This window comes from Syngnathus scovelli, chromosome 1 (assembly GCF_024217435.2).
Source record: "Syngnathus scovelli strain Florida chromosome 1, RoL_Ssco_1.2, whole genome shotgun sequence".
Lineage (NCBI taxonomy): Eukaryota > Metazoa > Chordata > Actinopteri > Syngnathiformes > Syngnathidae > Syngnathus > Syngnathus scovelli.
The window spans coordinates 4,049,756-4,072,675 of record NC_090847.1 but is presented as its reverse complement, the minus strand read 5'-3'; the positions used below and the strand labels follow the sequence as shown (position 1 = coordinate 4,072,675).

The 22,920-nt window shown below is 44.4% G+C and overlaps 2 protein-coding genes across 13 annotated transcripts in view; both read right to left on the bottom strand.

Moving 5' to 3' along the window:
* Positions 1-22,920, bottom strand: part of spdl1 (spindle apparatus coiled-coil protein 1) — a 232,230-nt gene that overhangs the window by 70,411 nt on the left and 138,899 nt on the right. For all 12 annotated transcript variants that reach the window (XM_049740274.2, XM_049740261.2, XM_049740280.2 and 9 more), the window contains one exon: positions 47-113. In XM_049740274.2, coding sequence (XP_049596231.1) covers positions 47-113 — 67 coding nt within the window. The remainder of the gene's footprint in view (positions 1-46; positions 114-22,920) is intronic.
* LOC137840184 (general transcription factor II-I repeat domain-containing protein 2-like) lies at positions 48-22,918 on the bottom strand. The gene has a single exon (XM_068650303.1). The coding sequence runs from the start codon at positions 17,404-17,406 to the stop codon at positions 16,663-16,665; it is 744 nt and encodes a 247-aa protein (XP_068506404.1). The 5' UTR covers positions 17,407-22,918; the 3' UTR covers positions 48-16,662.

Below are 22,920 nucleotides of genomic sequence, written 5' to 3'. Positions count from 1 at the left end.
AATGTACAAAGAACACATGTACATTTTTTTACATCTATCCAATTACCTTTGGGTTCATATTTGTGTTTTAGCTCTTCCACTTGAAGCTGTAGACTGATTTTGTCGCACTGGGCCTGTAAGCGGGAAACAAAAATATAGAATCGAGCAAAGCATTTTTCATGGCAAAGACAAAAATATGTTCTTATTTTGGACTGCCTGTGTGTGTGTATCTGTCTGTGTGTCTGTATGTGTGTGTCTGTGTGTGTGCATGTGGGTGTGACATTCTATAATTTTTCTTTTGTACACTCGCCACAATGTAACACAAATTCTGATTCCAATCAGTTTCACTGAATCTATCTGAAATGTAATGTTTTGATTCATTCACTGACTACACTCTTGACTACACCACCAACAAAACAGTTCAATGGTGGCAGGTGAAGATGATGGCTATTCAAAACTGTCCATTTACCAAACCAATGCTCCAAAAAGTCTTGATTAAGATACCTGCTTACTGTCCGCACACAATGTGGAGGAGACTATATCTGACTATGGACACATTTTGACAGAATCAAACAAACATGTAGTCACATGGGGTAGAGCCAGCTAAGCTTGGGCTTCCTTCTACTCCCTTTTGAACAAATATGATTTTACGACAAAGGGAAAATTCTAACGCAATGTCATTTTTTTCTTTTTCTTTCTTTCTTTTTTCTATTTTGCTATGAAGTTATCATTTTTTCCGTATTTTACTTTTTTCTTGTATTTCTTTAATGTTCGAAATAAAAAAATAAAAAAGATATGAGTAAGTAAATACGTAAATATGTACGTAGCACAGAATGAAGATTCAGTATTATTTTCTAATAAATGTTTTCACATTGCATCACTGTTTTTACATAAAAAATATTTTGCGCTTCATCATTACATATTGAATAACAAAATAGAGAATCACGCCAGCTGTCAAAAATTAATATTTTGCAAAGCAGTGACATTCCCAACATAACATTAGCTCTATGTTGATCTGGCTTCTATGACCCCTCACAGCCATGGCACAAAAACTCTGATGTACATTATTTTACCCAGCATGAGACAAGTCTGACATGATCCCAAAGTTTCTTCCATTGGCTAGAAAACTACACTGCTTCTCCTGAAGCCGAGATTTGAGCTTCCGATGGACCCTCCTCTCCAGCACCCCTGAATAGACCTTACGAGGGAGGCTGAGGAGTGTGATTCCTCTGGGAATACACCCTCCGGTCCCCCTTCTCAAAAAGGATGACCGCCTCCCCAGTCTGCCAAACCAGAGGCGCTGTCTCCGATTTCCACGCAATGCTGTAGAGGCATGTCTGCAAGGACAGGTTCACAACATCCAGAGCCTTCAATAAATCCGATCGGATCTCATCCACCCTTGGGGCCTTGACACCAAGGAGTTTTTTAACTACCTCAGTAACTTCCACCCCAGAGATTGGAGAGTCCACTTCAGAGCCTCCAGGCCCTGCTTCCACAATGGATGGCATCTCGGTGGAATTGAGGAGGTCTTCGAAGTATTCTCCCTACCAACTCATAACATCCCGAATTGTGGTCAGCAGTACCCCATCTCGACTGTACACAGTGTGCACGGTGCACTCCTGAGACGTCTGATGGTGGACCAGAATTTTCTCAAAGCCATCCAGATGTCGTTCTCTATGACCTGGTCGAATTCCGCCCACGCCCGGGTTTTTGCCTCAGCAAAGCATTACGCTTGTTGGTCGCCTCCGGCCCAATAGTACTCCTTTACCTTGACAGCATCACTTCCTGCTGGTGTCACCAGCAGGTTCCGGGGTTACAGCCACGGGGTTACAGCTTATGACCACAGCTTCGGTCCGCCACATCAACAATGGAGGCATACACTCAGACTCAATGTCCCCCACCTCCCCCGGGATGTAGGCAAAGCTCGACCGGAGGTGGGACTTGAAGCTCTTTCTGACAGGGGATTCTGCCAGACACTCCCTTACAATACATTTGTGTCTGCTAGGTCGGACTGACATCCTCCCCCACCATCGGAGCCAATATACCACCAGTTGGTGATCATTTGAAAGCTCTGCCCTTATCTTCACCCTAGTGTCCAAAAAAATGCGGCCGCAAATCCAATGACATGACTACAAAGTCGATTGTCAAACTGTGGCCTAGGATGTTCTAGTGCCAAGTGCACACACGGACAACCTTAAGTTTGAATATGGTGTTTATTATAGACAATCCATCTTGCTTCACCCAACTTACAACCCCATGCTGACGAAGAAATACCCCACTAAAATGGTGATAAGGCTGTAGTCTGAGGACTGCAGTGAAGCCCTGAGACCGGAAGGTTGTGGGTTCAAACCCCGGCTGGGTCATACAAAGACTATAAAAATGGGAGCCAGTGCCTCCCTGCTTGGCACTCAGCATCAAGGGTTGTAATTGCGGGGTTAGATTACCAAAGGATTCCCGAGCGCGGTACCGCTGCTCACTGCTACCCTAGGGGATGGCTTAAATGCAGAGGATAAATTTCGCCACACCCAGATGTGTGTGACAATCATTGGGTCTTTACCTTTTACCTTTTGAAAACACTTTTGATAAACTGCCGGCTGTTTTATTCACCACGTGAGATCTTCTTGATCGTAATGGCAAGGGCAATTATACCCCATACAAGGGCAATCGAAGCCACGCAGCTGCTGGCTGATCAGGTAACAGACATGTAGAAAATAATACCAAACTCACTAATCATGATGGGTAATTTTAACAGGGCTAACCTCGCATATAAGCTCCCCAAATACAGACGGCACATAGCGTGTCACACCAGAGGGACGCAGACACTGGACCACTGCTACACCGTAATAAAGGACGCATACCGCTCTGCGCTACGTGCAGCTTTAGGACTCTCGGACCACTGTCTAGTTCATCTGATCCCAACCTATAGGCAGAGATTAAAAACTTCTAAGCCTGTGGTGAGGACTGTGAGGAAGTGGGCAGTGGAGTCAAAGCAGGACCTCCAAGCCTGCTTTGACTGCACCATTTTTTTTTGAAACTGCAACTTCAGACCTGCATGAACTCACCGATACTGTCTTATTATACACCAGCTTTTGTGAGGAATTGTGTGTGCAGACTAAGACCTTCTGCACGTACAACAACGAAAAACCTCGGTTTACACTCAACCTCAGGATGCTGCGCAAAGTCAAGGAGGAGTCTTACAGGAGTGGGGACCGGGACCTGTTCAGGCAGACCAGGAACACACTGAACCGAGAGATCAGGAAAGCCAAGAGGTGTTATGGGGAGAGCCTGGAGAGACACCTCTCTGCCAATCCTGATCCCTCGAAAGTGTGTAAAGGTCTGCAGAGCATCACGGCTACAACCTGTGGAGAACCCAAGGCTTGCAAACCAGCTAAACAGGTTTTACTGCAGGTTTGAACGGTCACCCACACATCAGGACCTCCTGCATCACAATCGACACACAACTCCCCCCACAACCCCCTGTCTACACCTCCTTCATCGTTATCACCTACTCGCAATCTTACAGCAGCCGCGCCCGCACTTCAGATTCGCGAGGAGGTGTGTCAGATGTTTCAGAGACAAAAGGACAGCAAGGCACCAGGCCCAGACGGTGTGTCACCCTCCTGCCTGAAAGTCTGTGCTGAACAACGGGCACCCACCTTTTCACGCATCTTCAACCTTTCCCAGGAGCTGTGTGAGGTGCCCTCGTGCTTCAAGAGCCCCATCATCGTACCGGTGGCCAAGAAGCCCGCCATCACAGGTTTGAACCTGTTGCCCTGACATCTGTAGTCATGAAATCCTTCGAGAGGTCAGTGTTGAACAACTTGAGGGTCATCACGGGCCCCCTGCTCGACCCCCTGCAGTCTGCCTACCGGGCAAACAGGTCGGTGGACAATGCGGTCAACATGGGGCTGCAATACATCCTGCACCACCTGGACACCGCTCAAGATCGTGGAGATGACAGTGGACTTCAGGAGAGACCCTTCACCACTTCCACCCCTCACTATCCACAGTAATACTATTCCCTCCACAGACACCTTCAAGTTCCCGGGATCCACAATTTCCCAGGACCTGAAATGGACCAGCCAAATAGACTCTGTCCGGAAGAAGGCCCAGCAGAGGCTGTACTTCCTGAGACAGCTCAGGAAGTTCAACCTGCCACAGGTGCTGCTGAAGACCTTCTATACTGCCATCATCCAGTCTATCCTCTGCACCTCTATCACTGTCTGGTTTGGATCGGCCACCAAACAAGACAAGCACAGACTGCAACAGACAATCAGGATTGCAGAAAAGAGAATCGGGACCAACCTCCCATCTATCCAGGACTTGTACCTGTCCAGGACCAGGAAACGTGCAAGTAACATCACTACAGACCCTTCTCACCCAGGTCGCAGTCTGTTTGAACTACTCCCCTCCGGACGGCATTACAGAGCGCTGTACGCCAAAACCAACAGACACAGCTTCTTCCCCTAGGCTGTCGCTTTGATGAACTCACATCATTCATAGAGTCTCAGAGTCATTACTGTGCAATAACACTAATAAGTACTATGTACTAGGTGTCCTCTCTGCATCCACTGCAGCCTGGTCATCCTGGAAGAGAGATCCCACCATCTGTGGTCTCTTCTCAAGGTTTCTCATTTTCCCTAGTAGGAGTTTTGAGTTTTTCCTTGCCCTCCTGGGAGTTTAAGATCAGAGGATTTTTGAGAATAATTGTAAATGTCTGCACATGTTGTCCTGAATGTTGTTAGCTACCTAAATGTACAGAGGCCGAGATGTACCGGAGTCAAATTCCTTGTTTGGCATACTAAAACTTGGCAATTAAAGATTGATTTGATCCATACATTTTTTCAAGTACAAAGTTTCTCTTGATGGCGTATTCTGGTTACTTATTATATTGCTGTTCTCGTTTTTCCGATGCTGGTCTGCTGTAATGAACAAATGTTCCCTTCGTGGGATCAATAAGGACCGCAGAAAAGATAATTGGAATCAACCTCCCATCTATCCAAGACTTGTACCTGTCCAGGACCAGGAAACGTGCAAGTAACATCTCTACAGACTCTTCTCACCCAGGTTGCAGTCTGTTTGAACTACTCCCCTCCGGACGGCGTTATAGAGCTCTGTACGCTAAAACCAGCAGACACAGAGACAGCTTCTTACCCCAGGCTGTTGCTCTGATGAACTCACACCACTCTTAGAGTCTCAGAGTCATTACTGTGCAATAACATCCTGCTCTCCACACCTTTATTGAATTGTCTACACTGTTTGTACTATGTGTCCTCTCTGCATCCATTGCAGCCTGGTCATCCTAGAAGAGGGACCCTCCCATCTGTGGTCTCTTCTCAAGGTTTCTCATTTCCCCTAGCTGGAGTTTTGAGTTTTTCCTTGCCCTCTTGGGAGTTTAAGATCATGGGATGTTTGAGAATATCTGCCACTTTTCACATGTCCTGTGTTGTTGTTAGTCACCTAAATGTTGAACAGAGGCTGTGATTTACTGAAGTCAAATTCCTTGTTTGGCACGCTCAAACATGGCGAATAAAAACTATTGAATCTTGAATAAAGTTTTATCTTGTTTCCTTTGTACAGAGAGGTGACATTCCACGTCCCTCAAGCCAGCTTCTGTAGCCAGGGATCGGATCGCCAAGGCCGAGCTTTGGCCACCGCCCAGCTTTGGCCACCGCCCAGCTCTGGCCACCGCCCAGCTCACTCTGCACCCAACCCCTTTGGCCCCTCCGACGGGTGGTGAGCCCATGGAAAGGGGTACTCACGTTGCCTTTCCGGGCTGTGCTCAGCCGGGCCGCATGGATCAAGGCCCGGCCACCAGACGCTCACCTTCAAGAGCGCCTCCAGTGGGCCCTGGTGACCCGTGTCTGGGAGATTGTCAATACAGTGATCCCTCACCACTTTGCGCATCATCTTTCGCGAATGCACTACTTCACGGGTTTATAAGTGATGGGAACATGGAGTTTAAATACAAGCAGATGGCGTGGGGCGTGCTTCTAAGCAATGTGCTTCACTGAGGACAAGCGTGGGGTGCGCGGTAGTCTGCCGCGCACAGGAAAAAAGCACTGCCGTCCAGGAGTCAGGACAGAAGGTTTTTTGTTTTTCCTACGTGCGCAGGACACCAGCAATGAGTCCTGATGGTGTGCCTCTGAGCAATGTGCGTTACTGCGAACGTGACTGTGTTCAAGTGCAGGACGTGGCAGCCGGCCACACGCACCATCCATTGCAAAAGGAGTCAAGGCATGAAAATATGTGTTTATTCTTTTATGTACTGTAAAGGTACAATACATGCACAGAACAGTGTGGGAATGGTTAGTAACGGCATACGAAAGGTTTACGTAGCATGAACGTATTGGGGAGGGTTTAAAAATCATTAATATTGTGTACTGGACCACAGTGCAACAGGAAAATAATGCGCAACTGTGACTCACTTTGATTTTGTTATGCATGATGTCCCCAGGGTTAGTGTAGTGTGGTAATTCTGAAGTTGGACCTTTAGCATTGCTTGGCAAGGTAAACTGCACTTAATTGACTTACAATACACCCATGCCCTCTAGCGGCCAATATGAAAGACTATGTGTTAGAAATATTAATACATGGTATCTAAATTGCTAAATAATGCATACACCGTATGTACTTCAGGGATTTTCTGGAACGTGGGTGGTTCTGGAACGCATGTCCCACAAAAAACTAGGGATCATTATACTCTACAATAAGTTTCTACACACAGCCACTCAGATCAGTTTTGCTCCAGCATTTAGATTAATATACAGACTTGAATTTTTGCTTTCTGTTTCCTATCTGCTGCTTTGCGTACACTACCTGTAAGCTACAAATGCGCCGAGGCTTCTGGGTTGCTATAGTATAATGTGCGTCTGCCGGAGAGACAATCTACATTATTTTCTTCTCTTTTCTCGCTCTCCACAGCTGCTTCCTGTGTTTGTATTTTTACTTTTAGAAGACTATTATTTTCTTATTTGTAGGCAGCAAATCGTTGACCTTTGCCAGTTTTGGCCACAACACAGAATCTAGCAAGACTTTGTGGCTGCTCGTCGCCATTGTTCACCAGGCACGTAATTATAGCTTAAAGGGCTAGAGACACCGGTATATGTATAAATCGGTTTTAGTTACCTTATGGGCTTATAAATATAAATTGACGTTCGAAACAACGAAAAGGAAGTTGTTGCTCTGAAAAATATCATTTTAATTTGCCGCACAGACGAGTTTGACTGCACCGAGCCGCCAGCCGGAAGTGACGTCTCATGACGTCTCAAGTTGTACGCGTTTAGCTTCAGTGAATGTAAACAAAAAGAGAAGAGGGGCCAGCGCGGAGACGTCGGGCCAGGTTTGCGGCCAACCCAGCTCGCCTAGCCGTGCCTTCCATTATCCTGGCGTACATTCGTTCGCGGGATGACAAGATGGGTTGAGTTCGCTTGATAGGATCCACGAACCGGACAGTGCGTGCCTGCTGTGTGCTCGTGTTCACAGTGGCCTGGTTGACTGTCATCTTTCCGGACTCTGCTGTGCATCGGGAGCGGCTAGTGTGCTATCACTCTTATTGTTCATCTTCTTGTTTTATTTTTCCTGTGTTGTTTACTTGTATGTGCGTTGTGAACTCTGTCTTATCTTTCCGGACTCTGCTGTGCATCGGGAGCGGCTAGCGTGCTATCACTCTTATTGTTCATCTTCTTGTTTTATTTTTCCTGTGTTGTTTACTTGTATGTGCGTTGTGAACGCTGTCTTGTCACCCTGGGATAGTGAAAAACGTAATTTCGATCTCTTTGTGTGTCTTGACATGCGGAGGAATTGACAATAAAGGAGACTTTGACTTTGAAAAGTATGTCGAAGCGTGACGGGAGGGGCACAATTCAGAAAACGTGCTCAGCTCGTCGAAAAAATGCGATTTAAGAAATAAAATTAAAAATGCGCCTAAAACCTAAACCAAACGCTGCAGATGTTCATTTCTTCATTCGCAGTGGTCAACTCGGCACTCTACTCTTTTTACTATGCCAACCTAACCACAGTGACGGGAGAGGCACAATACAGAAAATGTGCTCAGCTCAGCCCAAGTGAACTGCTAGAGTCATCATATTCTGCGTCAAAAGATGTTTCTGAATCGGATAAAATGATAAAATGATGCTAATATTGCCGCTAGAAACGGAGCTGTCGCTATCATCTGCCATGTTTGGGTTTGTTGACAACCAAAGTCTTGGTTTCCGGCCGTGGCGCTGACGTGCAGTGATTTCACCAGATTCTCTGAACCTTTTGATGATATTATGGACTGTAGATATTGAAATCCCTAAATTCCTTGCAATTTTGCTTTGAGAAATGTTGTTCTTAAACTGTTCAACTACCGTATTGGCCCGAACATAAGATGGTGTCTTTTGCATTGAAATAAGACTGAAAAAGTAGGGGTTGTCTTATATTCGGGGTCTAGACATTATACCCATTTTCACTTGTGCGTTGCGGAAAGTTAAAGGTTGCTGGTATCGACTGAGTATGTTGCTGTGATCGTGTTGTCCGATCGCAATTTGCTTCATGTGTGCGCCATTTCATTAACAGCTCCAGCGCACTCATAATCGACTGAGTATGCTGCTGTGATCGTGTGTGTTTTGACGCAAAGTGAGTATATACATTTCATTGTTACTATTGTCCACTGTTGTGCCGTTTGTCCAATCGCGGTTTGCTTCGTGTGTGCGCTGTTTGCTTGAACGCTCCGGCGCGCTCCGGAGTATTTCATTTCTGGTTATTTATTATTAATTTTTGCCAATAATTCAGTAAAGCAATCAAAACTGAACCACGTCTTCCCTCCTGTGTTCTGACCTACACCCGGGGGCGAAATGAGCATAAATATCCGAGCCGACTCCCTATAAGGTCCTCAGGCTCCCCAACAATAGCGGTAGGAGTTTGCATTATTTTATTGCAATGTTTTTCCTTATTCAGATTTGTTTCAAGACTAGTTACAGTTAGACTTCACTTTAATGGTTAATGCAGTTATTGAAATGTTGTTTTATCACAGTAGATTGGTTTATCTACATTTCAAAAAACCAGAAGCCATTCATTTACAAATGTGATTGCACTTTAGTTTACATATTTAAAATTTCAGATATTAAGATGTGATAGACAGTTTTCACATGATTTGAATGAGGCAAAATAACATGCTTTTTCTCTCAAATATATTGTTATAATCATTTGTTTCAGATGTAATTATTTTCTGTATAAAAATTAAATTTGGTGTTCAAAAAGTATTTTTTCAAACTTGAGTCTTGAAAAAGAGGGGTCGTCTTATAAGCGGGGCCGTTTTATTTTCGGGCCAATACGGTATTTTCTCACGCAGTTGTGGACAAAGTGGTGAACCTCGTCCCATCCTTACTTGTGAATGACTGAGCATGTTTGGGGAGGCTCCTTTTATACCCAATCATGGTACCCACCTGTTTCCAATTAGCCTGATCACATGTGGGATGTTCCAAATAGGTGTTTGATGAGCTTTTCTCAGCTTTCTCAGTATTTCACCTTTTCCAACTTCTACTGGATGTGTTGCAGCCATGAAATTCTAAGTTCATTATTTGGCAAAAAACAATTAAGTTTATCAGCTTGACCATTAAATATGTTGTCTTTGTAGTGGATTCAATTGAATATGGGTTGAAGGATTTTCAAATCGTTGTATTTTGTTTTTATTTAAGTTTTACAGTATTTCCCAACTTCAACCAAATCCGGTTTGTACAATACATAAGCAGACAAGTATATTCACTATTAAATCAATCAAAGAAACATTTTAAGCATATAATTTTTATACCTACACACCAAAATCAATAAAGACATAACTAGACATTTTTGATATGTGGTATTGACAAAGGCTTTTATACCTTCATGGTCTGATATGTATTTCTGTGCCCTTAGAAATAAGAAATGTTTTTTGATATATTGTTTGAATAGCTTAATGACCCTTAATGCATGCCTGATGTTTTTCTAAATCACGGACTCTGCCAAAGGCGTCTAAGAATGTTCAGTACTTGATTATATCTTATGTTTTGATTAATGTTTAATGTGACGCTTGATGATGTTGGCTAATGCTAGACGCCATCTTTGGATTACTACTGAATGTTCTGGACAGAGGGAAACGTTTGGCCTAACAATGAAAAGATATGGTTGGAAGCATGATTAAACTAAAAATATGACAAAGTAAGTAAGTACATGGAATGTCAAAAGAACAAGCAACCAAATGCATGTTAAGTGTTAAGTAAGAACTTTGCATAGTCAGGGAACATTTACAAACTGATGATGTCATACCCAAAACTACACATAATTCCGAACGAAAAGGTGAAGTGGATGTACCGTATTTTCCGGACTATAAATCGCTCCGGAGTATAAGTCGCACCAGCCATAAAATGCCCCAAAAAGTGAAAAAAAACATATATAAGTCGCTCCGGAGTATAAGTCGCATTTTGGGGGCAATTTATTCGACAAAATCCCACACCAAAAACAGTCCTGAACGAGCAACAACAGGCTAAACGATAGCAACAATAGGCTAAACGATAGGTATGCTAACGTGAGAAACACAAACAAAGAGCTGAGAACGGGCCTGACGTAACATATAGAGTGATTAAGGACAACTATTACATGAATAACATGTTTATAAAACCATCGGTGTCACTCCAATTCTTTAAATAGCAACAACAGGCTAAACGATAGGTATGCTAACGTGACAAACTCAAACAAAGAGCTGAGAACGGGCCTGACGTAACATATAGAGTGATTAAGGACAACTATTACATGAATAACATGTTTATAAAACCATCGGTGTCACTCCAATTCATTAAATAGCAACAACAGGCTAAACGATAGGTATGCTAACGTGACAAACACAAACAAAGAGCTGAGAACGGGCCTGACGTAAATTATAGAGTGATTAAGGACAACTATTACATGAATAACATGTTTATAAAACCATCGGTGTCACTCCAATTCATTAAATCCATCGATCGTTCTTTGTCAACAATGGGTGCGCACGGCTGAGGGCGCTTGCACTTCAAAATATTCCACAGGCTCATATAATGATAGATAAACTATATTTCAAATAACTATAATACAAGCCAATAATATTATCAAACCATCCGTGCACTTTAATTCCATTAAATCCATCGATCAAATTCCTCGCCCTTTGTCAACATCGCCGCGCGTGCGCCCTGACGTCAGCCTCGTCTTTATTCCACAGATCTACTATATAACTATATTGTAGCGTTAACAAAGTACAAGGATAGACGTGGGTTTGGTAAACGGCTCTTTATTAAACAAAAAAAACTTCCAAGCGTGTGGCGGCATGGACTTCCAGACAGACCGGGCGTGCGTAATGGCCATGTCCGAGCCCCGCGCACCGTTCGCGGACAGCCACTCGGCCGAGCGCCGGCCCCCGACTCAGTAGAGTAGGACCGGGCGTGCGTAAAAGCCATAATATTTTTTCAAACCTTCTATGTCACTCCGAATCCTTAATTTCTTCAAACTCTTTGTCCTCCGTGTCACTTAGAAATGATGACCGCTAATGATGCCGGTAGTCCTTATGTGGGCACGTTTGTATGTAAACAACCGCCGCGCCGCGCTACTGACGTAGCTTGAAATAGTAATCCATTGGTACATCACGGTTCTCCAAACTTTCTTTCTGCTGCTCGATTACTGTTTTCAGCTGCATATTTTACAACTTGAAGTTTGTAACCTGCAAAATATGAGTTTCTTTTTGGTGTCATTTTTTTTAAGCCCACCCAGTTGATGAGTCACGGCCAACGGTGAAATTTAGAGCGCCCTCATCCAGTTTCGTCTGAAAATATAATTTTTTTTGGGTTGTTTTATCAAAGTCAAAGTCTGCTTTATCGTCGATTATTTTTTTATATACTAAGACACACAAAGAGATTGAAATTACGTTTCCACTATCCCTCGGTGAGATAGTACACATATGCATACAAGCAACACAAAAAAAACCAAGAAGGCACAAACAATGAATAAATAAGAATGTTGAATAAATGATAAATAAACAAATAATAATAAATAATAATAATAAATATAAGAGGAGCAAAAATGGAGCAAGTGTACATACAGCAGACAGTGGACTTGGATATGGTGCTTTAAAGTGTTAATTGCTTTATTTGATGTTTTCTCTATTTTTTATGTTTTGAATATGTTCAAGATAAAGATATAAAAGCATGTGAAGTGATCAACTATACTAAAAATAACATGGGAAGTGGTCAACTATACTTGTAAGTGATGTCTTAATGATCAAGTAAACATTTGTGAAAAAAAAACATATATAAGTCGCTCCTGAGTATAAGTCGCCCCCCCACCCAAACTATGAAAAAAAACGCGACTTATAGTCCGGAAATTACGGTATGTGCAAGAATGGAGGAAATTGTTTACAGGAAGGACACTTGAAGATAAAACCAGCAGAGGTGCTAGAGTGAGAGCGGCAGGAGAAAAACAGCCAAGAACCCGGTCAAAGGTGATCGCTAAGGCCGAAAGACGGGATGGAAAACAACAGCCCCCACACGCACCGAATCGTCCATAATCAGCACCCACCCCCACGGAACCAGCTCTCACCGAACCAGCACCCACTCCCATGGAATCAAACCCTCCTGCGAACTTGCCCCACTCCCTGGACTCATTACCCTTCAAACTCGGCCCACACTGGCATGTGCAACTGAATATATGTTGACCATAGAACCTTGAACATTGCTTTTTGAATGGGGACTTTCTGCTCTTGAGCATTGTCGCGTGAAAAGCCCAGCACTGTATTGTAATTTTCCTGAAAACAGAGCTTTCTTAACAGGAATTTTGACTGAACTCAACCAACCTGTGTAAGTCTAATTTTTGTTTCGGTGTCTTGTTCTTTTCCTAAAACTGAAGAAAGAAAACAAACACGCAGTGAGTGAATTGGATAACAGGTTAGACTCTGGCTTTTGCCGTGAGGCGCGGATAGCGCACCTCCCAAAGTGTGGACCAAATCCAACAGGGCCAACCTTTCGGATTGACATTCCTCGAACCATTACCATTGTAAATTAACTTGTAAATACCGTATTTATTCTAATTATCACCCAGAGCGATAATTAGAGAAGGTTTATGTCCAACGGGGCGATTAATAGAGAACACTTTTTGTCCAATCGCCAAGGGGCACTGAAATAGCCGATATGTATATTTTCCTTACGTAGTATGCAATACCTGCATCTCACTGGTGTTCTTAACACTAGAACAGCGGCTGTTTTGATCTACCTCTAACAGCTGGGTGGCGTCAATTGACGCTCCATCGATGCGACACGTTAACGTCGCACATCACATGTTGCGCACGTCATGTTATCGCGATCGTCTTGTTCGAGTGCACGCCCCGATAACGTAAGTGTGTGAGGAAATTGTAGTGGAGTGACGAGTGTAATTGTATCATAGTTTATGGAGAAAAACAATTTAAAAGGGACATTTGACGTGCTGTCAAATCAGTCATATTTAAACTTGCGCAATGACGTCGGCATGCGGACGCGGAGGAAAATGTAAGTTTTGGGGGGAATTTTTAGCAGCATGGGCGATAATTAGAGGTATCAATGTTTTTTATTTATGTCATCGCTAACACACATTGGGCGATTATTAGCATATGGGCGATAATTAGAATAAATACGGTATGTTACGATATCCTGTGCTGTCTGAAAATAGGTTGATATTGCAAATGAAACTCTTGTCAATTGCATTACATGTCTGTTTTATTATTGTAATAATAAGAAGATATTGATATTGGTGTTTCGACTACAGTAAACAGGTCAGATTGTATCATGCCAAATTAAATCATTCTACGTTTTATCTTTTTTATTTTATTTTATTTTATTTTATTTATTTTATTCCTTGCCCTCCTGGGACTTTAAGATCAGGGGATGTTTGAGAATATTTGCCATTTTTCACACGTCCTGAGTGTTGTTTGTCACCTAAATGTTGAACAGACGCTGTGATGTACCGAAGTCAAATTCCTTGTTTGGCACGCTCAAACATGGCGAATAAAAATTCTTGAATCTTGAATTTTAACTTTATACACAACAAAATACTTTACAATCACAAAATAATAATTCATAGTCTTTTTGTTGTTTGCAATCACTGTGAGTGGGCGGCGCAGACGCACAGTAGTGTTTGTAGAGTTAGTAAGTAGACAGAGCTCTCATCAGTAGTCTGTGGGTTATTTCCCTGTGTTAGATAAATTGTATATATATGTTATCATGCGTTCCCTAATGAGTACTTATTAATAAAGTTATTGCACAGAATGCTTGCTGTTTCGCTTTGCAGACGTCCACCAGTCCACAACAAGTCAAACGATGCTGTCTGGAGCTTCCTGACCTTCTACACCTCTGGAATCCAAGAAAGTTGTTGATAGCTCAATCTATTTTGTCGATGTCTGCACATGTCATTTTGTCTTTGCACTCTTTTCACATGACTTCTTTGTTTCACATAGCATTTTGTCCTTGTACTCTTTTCGTTTCTCATGGCATCCTGTTTGCGACTTCTAGTTTCACATAGAATCTCGTTTCTTCTCTCATGAGACAAAGCCCACGCTTTCCCCCCCACCTATCAGGGGCTAGTCTCACATTGTAGGTAGGGCATTCTAAATAAAAAGAGTGAGGAGTGTAAACAGACCTTTAGTGTATTCGGATTGCTGTAAGTCTGGATGCACTCCTCGCGAGAAAAGACTCAATATTCTGCCTCACTGGTTTTGTCTGCTGATCCTTTTGCTGATTTTGAACCTAACACCCTGTGTAGCGGCACTGGCAGCGTCTCTCTTAGTGTCGCTTTAGTCTTTGGTGTGGGGATATTTGAATAAAAAAAAGTGTGTCACTGATGATATTGCAAACAGACACCTGTGTGTGAACTGGGAAGGGATAGAGGAGAACGCGCTCACGCCGATCATGAGCTCACACGTGTGAATATTACAACATATTGATTTTATGACACGATGCTTCAGGCCGGTCTAATTTAAGACACGGGCCGAATTTGGCCCGTGGGCTGGACTTTGGGCATGTCTGACTTACACACTTCTCATGCAGAGGTTGTTCCTGAGAGAGGAACAGTTAGGAACCGTTTTTTAACCGTAGATGTGGCAGACATAAGCGTGGGCAGTAACAAGCCTGCTAGCGTGTTTAGTATTAGACATAAGCGGCTTGCTAACTGCATTGAGCCTGTTAAGACGTAGCCATTCCACTACACCATGGTCTACTGGCTCTTGCACCTTGAAGAGTGACTGACTCCATTACTCACATAATTAAACTTAAAATTCCAGACACAGTAATGTCTATTCCTAAGGCAGGACGTCAACGATTGAGCAACATAATGTTGCTGAGACCCTGCGTGTACCCCTCACGCAGCAATTCAGATGACATCAGATGACACACCAAATCCAACTACTACAACTACGCAGGGGTACAGCAGCAAGTGTCAAAATTTGACTCGGTAAGTTTTTGTAATGCTTGATCCTAACTATAAATTCTGAATCCCCCCTCGGGATGGGCTGACAGTGCCTGAAAAACGTCTCCTTCACTTCCAAAGTCGAGATGTAAACACTAACTTCCCCATGCTTTTAGTAATTTCATTCAACTTTTACTAACTACAAGATAACTACCGTAATTTTCGGACTATAAGTCGCGTTTCTTTTCATAGTTTGGGTGTGGGGGCGACCTATACTCAGGAACGACTTATATATGTTTTTTTTCACAAATTTTTACTTGATCATTAACACATCACTTACACGTATAGTTGACCACTTCACATGTTATTTTTAGTATAGTTGATCACTTCACATGCTTTTATATCTTTATCTTGAACATACTCAAAACATGAAAAATAGAGAGAAAAAATCAAATAAAGCAATTAACACTTTAAAGCAGGGGTGGGCAATTATTTTTTTCCATGGGGCCACATGAGAAACAAAATATTGTGGAGGGCCGGCCAAAAGAATGATCTCAATTCTGCATAATATTAACTGTACTTCTTTGTAAAAAACAGTAAATAGCATTGTTTTGACAAACTGGTAAGAGTATATGTTATAATTAAGCAATGAAAACATGAGGTTGCCTTCCAAAAACATGTAATTTATTCAAGCGAATTTCACAAAACAATGGAAAAGGCAATTAATCACTAAAACGGCATCATAAAAACACGCTAAACATGCAAATAAAAATAACCACAATACAATTGAAATCATGCACATCTCAACCATTTAAAACTTTTTACATTTTTAAGTTATTTTTTCTTGTTCGGTGAGAGAAATCTAGTCTCTGCTGGGCTTTAACGAGTGCATCAAAATCAGGTTGAATGTCTGAGGTGGAGATGCGAAGCACAGCTGACGGATGATCGTCAGTGAGAGATGATCTGTACCTGGGTTTCATGAACTTCATCATTGAAAATGTTTGTTCACATTTGTAGGTAGAGCCAAAGAGAACCAACATCTTCTGAGCATGTCTCTTCATGTTTGGAAAGTTCTCCTCCTTGAGAGAAGAGTAGAAATCCAGCAGAGATTCTGATTTAAAGATTTCCGCCAGTACTGCATCAGACTGCAGGTCAATGAGTTCCAGCTGAACATCACTGGGTGCATTATCCACACTGCAGGTAAAGGGAGAGGAATTCATGTGCATTTCATCCTCGATTGTTCTGAGATCTTCAAATCTCCTTGAAAACTCAGAATGCAATGCTCCTAACATGGATGAGTACCTGCGGAGGTGATCGGCTGATGATGTGACTTCTTTCAGGGTTTGCATGAGTGAGATTGTTGCTCTCCAGTTGGCTTGAAAGAAACAGCATCTTTTTCATGCAAGCCTTCACCAGGGTGTGCATTTCATGAACAAAAAGGCCCCTGCCTTGCAGTTTGGTATTCAGGTCATTCATCAGTGCGGTCACATCAACAGGAAATGCAAAATCTGCCATCCAGTCCTCATCTGAGAGCTCTGGGATGTTTTTGCCTTTCATCTCACAAAACTCTCGAATCTCTGTTTTCAGGTCCCAAACTTTTTTTAGCACTTTGCCCAGGCTGAGCCATCTGACAGGTGTGTGGTAGCTGATGTCACTATGCTGAGACTCATGGTCCTCCAAAAGTGCGACAAACTGTCTGTGATTCAATGCCCGTGCCCTGATGAAGTTTACTACGTTAGTAACATTAATAACATGGTTCATTTTTAGCACTGACTTGCACAACATATGTTGGTGTATAATACAATGCAAAAATATTAATTCCTGATCTGTGTCGACTTCAGCCACTTTATCCTGCATACGTTTTAAAAGTCCCACATTTTTCCCTGTAAGATTTGGACAACCGTCTGTTGTGACACCTGCCAGTCTGTCCCATTTCAGTCCCAGTGTGTCCATGCACGCATTCACCTCCATGAAGAGATCACTCCTTGTAGTTGTTCCTTTCATCGACCGCATTGCTGCCAGCTCCTCCGTAATCTTGAAGTCCGGCGTTATCCCGCGGACAAATACAAGTAACTGGGCTGTGTCACGGACATCATAGCTTTCATCCAAAGCCAAGGAGAAAAAGTCAAAATTTTCCACTTCACGTTGCAGCAGAAGCTCCAGATTGCACGATATATCCTCGACCCTTCTCGTCACGGTTCGCCTGGAGAGCGGGACTTTCTCAAATTCTTCTTTTTTTTCAGGGCATATTAAAGCTCCAGAGTCCACCAAGCACTCTTTGATAAATTCCCCCTCCGAGAATGGCTTACTGGTTTTAGCGATTTTGTGAGCTATCACAAAGCTGGTCTTGGTTGCTGCATCCCTGGATGTGTGAAACCTTGCTGCTTTTACAGTTTAGCTAGCAAAGCTTCCGATGTCCGCGCCTTTTCAGCATCAGTCACGTTCTTGTATTTCTCCCCGTGTTTCGTCTCGTAATGCCGACTCAAATTGTAGTCTTAAACACGGCGATCTGCTCCCCGCAAACTAAACCCACGGCTTTACCTCTCACTTCAGCAAATAAATACTTTGCAGTCCAATTTTTTGAAAACCCTGCATTCGGCATCTACCTTTCTTTTTTTAGCATGAGCAGACATTTCTGAGGGCTAAAGTCGTCTTATGACTTGCTCGTGACAACGATCAAATCACGCCAATCACGTTTTGCGTCATCATGTACATAAATAAAAAACAACTTCAAAATAAAAGACATGCAGCTTCAGTCCATGCATCAGGTAAAATAAGAAAATATGTTTATTTTGTAATTTCCAATTAATGTTACGCGGGCCGGTCAGAGTCAATCAAAGGGCTGTATGCGGCCCGGGGGCCATACAATGCCCAGGTTTGCTTTAAAGCGTCATATCCAAGTCCACTGTCTGCTGTATGCACACTTGCTCCATTTTTGCTCCTCTTATATTTATTGTTATTTGTTTATTTATTATTTATTCATCATTCTTATTTATTCATTGTTTGTGCCTTCTTGTTTTTTATTTTTTGTGTTGTTTACTTGTATGCATATTATGTACTACATCTTGTCATCGTGGGATAGTGGGAACGTAATTTCGATCTCTTTGTGTGTCTTGGCATATGAAGAAATTGAAAATACAGCAGACTTTGACTTTGATGAAACCACCAAATAAACAAAACAAAAAACTAGAGCCAAAAAAAAAATGTTATTTTCAGACGAAACTGGATGAGTGCGCTCTAAATTTCACTGTTGGCCGTGACTCATCAACTGGGAAGGGCTTAACAAAAATGGCACCAAAAAGAAACTCATATTCTGCAGGTTACAAATTTCATGTTGTAAAATATGCAGCCGAAAACAGTAAAGGAACAGCAGAAAGAAAGTTTGGAGAACCGTGATGTAGCAAGGGATTACCGTAATTTGAATTTCAAGTGACGTCAGTGGCGCGGCGCGGCGGTTGTTTACATAAATGACAAAGATTCAATCACGGGATGACAAAGAGCCCCAAGTACTACTGGCATCAGTCACGGCTTTCTTTGAAAGTGACACGGAGGACGAAGAGTTTGAAGGATTTAATGATTAGGAGTGACGCAGAAGTTTGTAAAAATGTTTTATTTTTGTTATAGTTATTTGATATCTATTTTATTTCGTGTATTAACTTCTATATGTTTTTATCGTTACAATTCATAGTTGTTGGCTCGTTGAACTGTTTACCAAACCCACGTCTTCCCTTGTACTTTGTTAACGCTACAATATATGTAAGTCGCAACTGACCCATGAGGCTGACGTCAGCTGCTCACGCGCGGCGTTGTTGACATAAAGGACGGCTGACGGTGCCTGAAGAACATCTCCCCCACTTCCAAAGTCAAGATGTAAGCACTAACTTCCCCATGCTTTTAGCAATTTTCTTCAACTTTTAGTACCTATAAGATAACTAATTCTTTCATCTATCCATCCATTTATCCATCCATTTATCCATCCATCCATCCATCTTCTTCCGTTTATCCGGGGTCGGGTCACAGGGGCAGCAGCTTTAGGAGGGACTCCCAGACTTCCCTCTCCCCAGCCACTTCATCCAGCTCATTCCGGGGATCCCAAGACGTTTCCAGGCCAGCTGAGAGACAGTCTCTCCAGCGCGTCCTGGCTCGTCCACGGGGTCTCTTACCGGTGGGACACGCCCGGAACACCTCCCCAGGGAGGCATCCAGGAAGCATCCTGATGAGATGCCCGAGCCACCTCATCTGGCTCCTCTCAACGTGGAGGAGAAGTGTCTCTACTCTTAGTCTCTCCCGGATGACCGAGTTTCTCACCTTATCTCTAAGGGAGAGGCCAGACACCCTGTGGAGGAAACTCATTTCGGCCACTTGTATCCTGGATCTCGTTCTTTCGGTCACGACCCATAGCTTGTGACCATAGGTGAGGGTAGGAGCATAGGTCAAATGGTATATTGAGAGCTTTGCCTTTTGGCTCAGCTCTCTCTTCACCATGACAGACTGGTACAGGGTCCGCATTACTGCCGACACTGCACCGATGCGCCTGTCAATCTCGCGCTCCATTCTGCCCTCACTCGTGAACGAGATCCCTTGAGACTTGAACTCCTCCAATTGGGGCAGGATCTCATCTCTGCTCCAGAGAGGGCATTCCACCCTTTTCCGACCGAGGACCATGGACTCGGATTTGGAGGTGCTGACCCTCATCCCGACTGCTTCACACTTGGCTGTGAACCGCTCCGGTGAGAGCTGGAGGTCACGGCTTGAAGAAGCCAACAGCACCACGTCGTCTGCAAAAAGCAGAGACATGATGCTGAGTTCCCCAAACCGGAAACCCTCAACGCTGTTACCTAACAAACGCCTCGGCTGCGCCTATGAATTCTGTCCAAAAAAGTTATGAACAGAATCGGTGACAAAGGGCAGCCTTGGCGGAGTCCAACCCTCACTGGGAACGAATGCGACTTACTGCCGGAAATGCGGACGAAACTCTGACATCGGTGATACAGGGACCGAACCGCCCTTATCAATTGGCTCAGCACCCCGCACCCCTGAAGCACCCTCCACAGAACTTCCCGAGGGACACGGTCGAACGCCTTCTCCAAGTCCACAAAACATGTGGACTGGTTGAGCGAACTCCCATGCCCCCTTGAGGATCCTGACGAGTGTGTAGAGATGGTCCACTGTTCCATGGCCAGGACAAAAGCCACAATGCTCCTCCTGAATGCGAGGTTTGACCTCCCGACGGATCCTCCTCTCTAGCACCCCTGAATAGACCTTACTAAGGAGGCTGAGGAGTGTAATTCCTCTGTAGTTGGAACACACCCTTCGGTCCCCCTTCTTAAAGAGGGGAACCACCACCACAGTCTGCGAATTTAGAGGTACTGTCCCCGATGTCCACGCAATGTTGCAGAGGCGTGTCAACCAGGACAGCCCCACAACAACCAGAGCCTTTAAAAACTCTGGGCGGATCTCATCCACCCCTGGGGCCTTGCCCCTGAGGAGTTTTTTTTTAACTACCTCGGTGACTTCAACCCCAGAGATGGGAGTCCACCTCACAGTGTCCAGGCCCTCCTTCCACAATGGAAGGCTTGTCGGTGGAATTGAGGAGGTCTTCGAAATACTCTCCCCACCGACTCACGACTTCCCGAGATAAGGTCAGCAGCACGCTATCTCCACTGTAAACAGTGTTGACGGTGCAACTGCTTCCCCCTCCTGAGATGCCGGATGGTGGACCAGAATTTCCTTGAAGCCGTCCGGAAATCATTCTCCATGGCCTCGTCAAACTCCTCCCACGCCCGGGTTTTTGCCGCAGCAACTGCCGAAGCTGCGTTCTGCTTGGCCATCCGCTACCTGTCAGCTGCCTCCGGAGTCACACAGGCAAAAACGGCCTGATAGGACTCCTTCAGCTTGACAGCATCCCTTACCGCTGGTGTCTACCAGCGGGTTCGGGGGTTGCCGCCACGACAGGCACCGACCACCTAACAGCCATAGCTCTGGTCGGCTGCCTCAACAATAGAGGCAATGTCCCCCGCCTCCCCCGGGATGTGGGAAAAGCTTTGCCGGAGGTGGGAGTTGAAGCTCATCCTGACAGGGGATTCTGCTAAACGTTCCCAGCAGACCCTCACAGAGCGTTTGGGTCTGCCAGGTTGGACCGGCATCTTCCCCCACCATCGGAGCCAACCCACCACCAGGTGGTGTTCAGTTGACAGCTCCGCCCCTCTCTTCACCCGAGTGCCCAAAACATGCGGCCGATAATCCGATGACACGGCTAGTCAAAAGTCAATCATCAAACTGCAGTCTAGGGTGTCCTGGGGCCAAGTGCACACATGGACAACCTTATGTTTGAACATGGTGTTCATTATTGACAATCCGTGTCGAGCACAGAAGTCCAATAATAGAACACCGCTCGGATTCAGATCGGGGTGGCCGTTCTTCCCAATCACGCCCTTCCAGGTCTCACTGTCATTGCCCACGTGAGCATTGAAGTCACCCAGGAGAACGATAGAGTCCTCAGAAGGAGCGCTCTTCAGCACTTCTTCTAAGGACCCCAAAAAGGGTGGGTACTCTGAGTTGCTGTTCGGTGCATAGGCACAAACAACAGGCAGGAACCGTTCCCCCGCCCGAAGGCGGAGGGAGGCTACCCTCTCGTTCACTGGGGTGAACACCAATGTGCAGACGCCCAGCCGGGGGCAATAAGTATGCCCACACTTGCTTGACGCCTCTCACCGTGGGCAACTCCAGCGTGGAAGAGAGTTCAGACCCTCTCGAAAGGGCTTGTACCAGAGCCCAAAATAAGTGTGGAGGCAAGTCCGACTATGTCTAGTCGGAATTTCTCTGCCTCACACACCAGCTCGGGCTCCTTTCCAGCCAAGAGCCAGCTTCTGCAGCCGAGGATTGGACCGCCAAGGTCCCTGCCTTTGGCCGCCGCCCAGCTCGCTTTGCACCCGACCCCTTTGGCCCCTCCTCCAGGTGCTGAGCTCATGGGAAGGGGGACCCACATTATCTTTTCGGGCTGTGCCCCATGGGCGAAGGCCCAGCCACCAGGCTCTCGCCTTCGAGCCCCACCTGGCTCCAGAGGGGGGCCCTGGTGACCCGCGTCCGGGCGAGGGAAAACGAGGTCCATATATTTTATTCATCATAAGGGATCTTCTGAGCCATGCTTTGTCTGGTCCCTTACCTTGGACCCTTTTCCATGGGTGACCCTACCAGGGGCATGAAGCCCCAGACAACATGGCTCCTAGGATCATAGGGGCACGCAAACCCCTCCACCACGATAAGGTGACGACTCACGGAGGGGTGAGTAAAACTTAAATTGGAATAATTTATAAACTTGATACGTAAGCTTTAAAACAATGTTGGCAATGTCTGTTATCACCATGTTTGTAGAAAAAAACCTTACTATGTATTGGAATGGTGGACAACAGTAGATTTAATGGTGAAAGCAATGTTTTACAGTAAAAAGCAATATGAAAGAGAAAAGCACATTTTGTCCAACCTTTATTTGTGTGTTATATTCATTCCACTTTAACAGTGGACCCA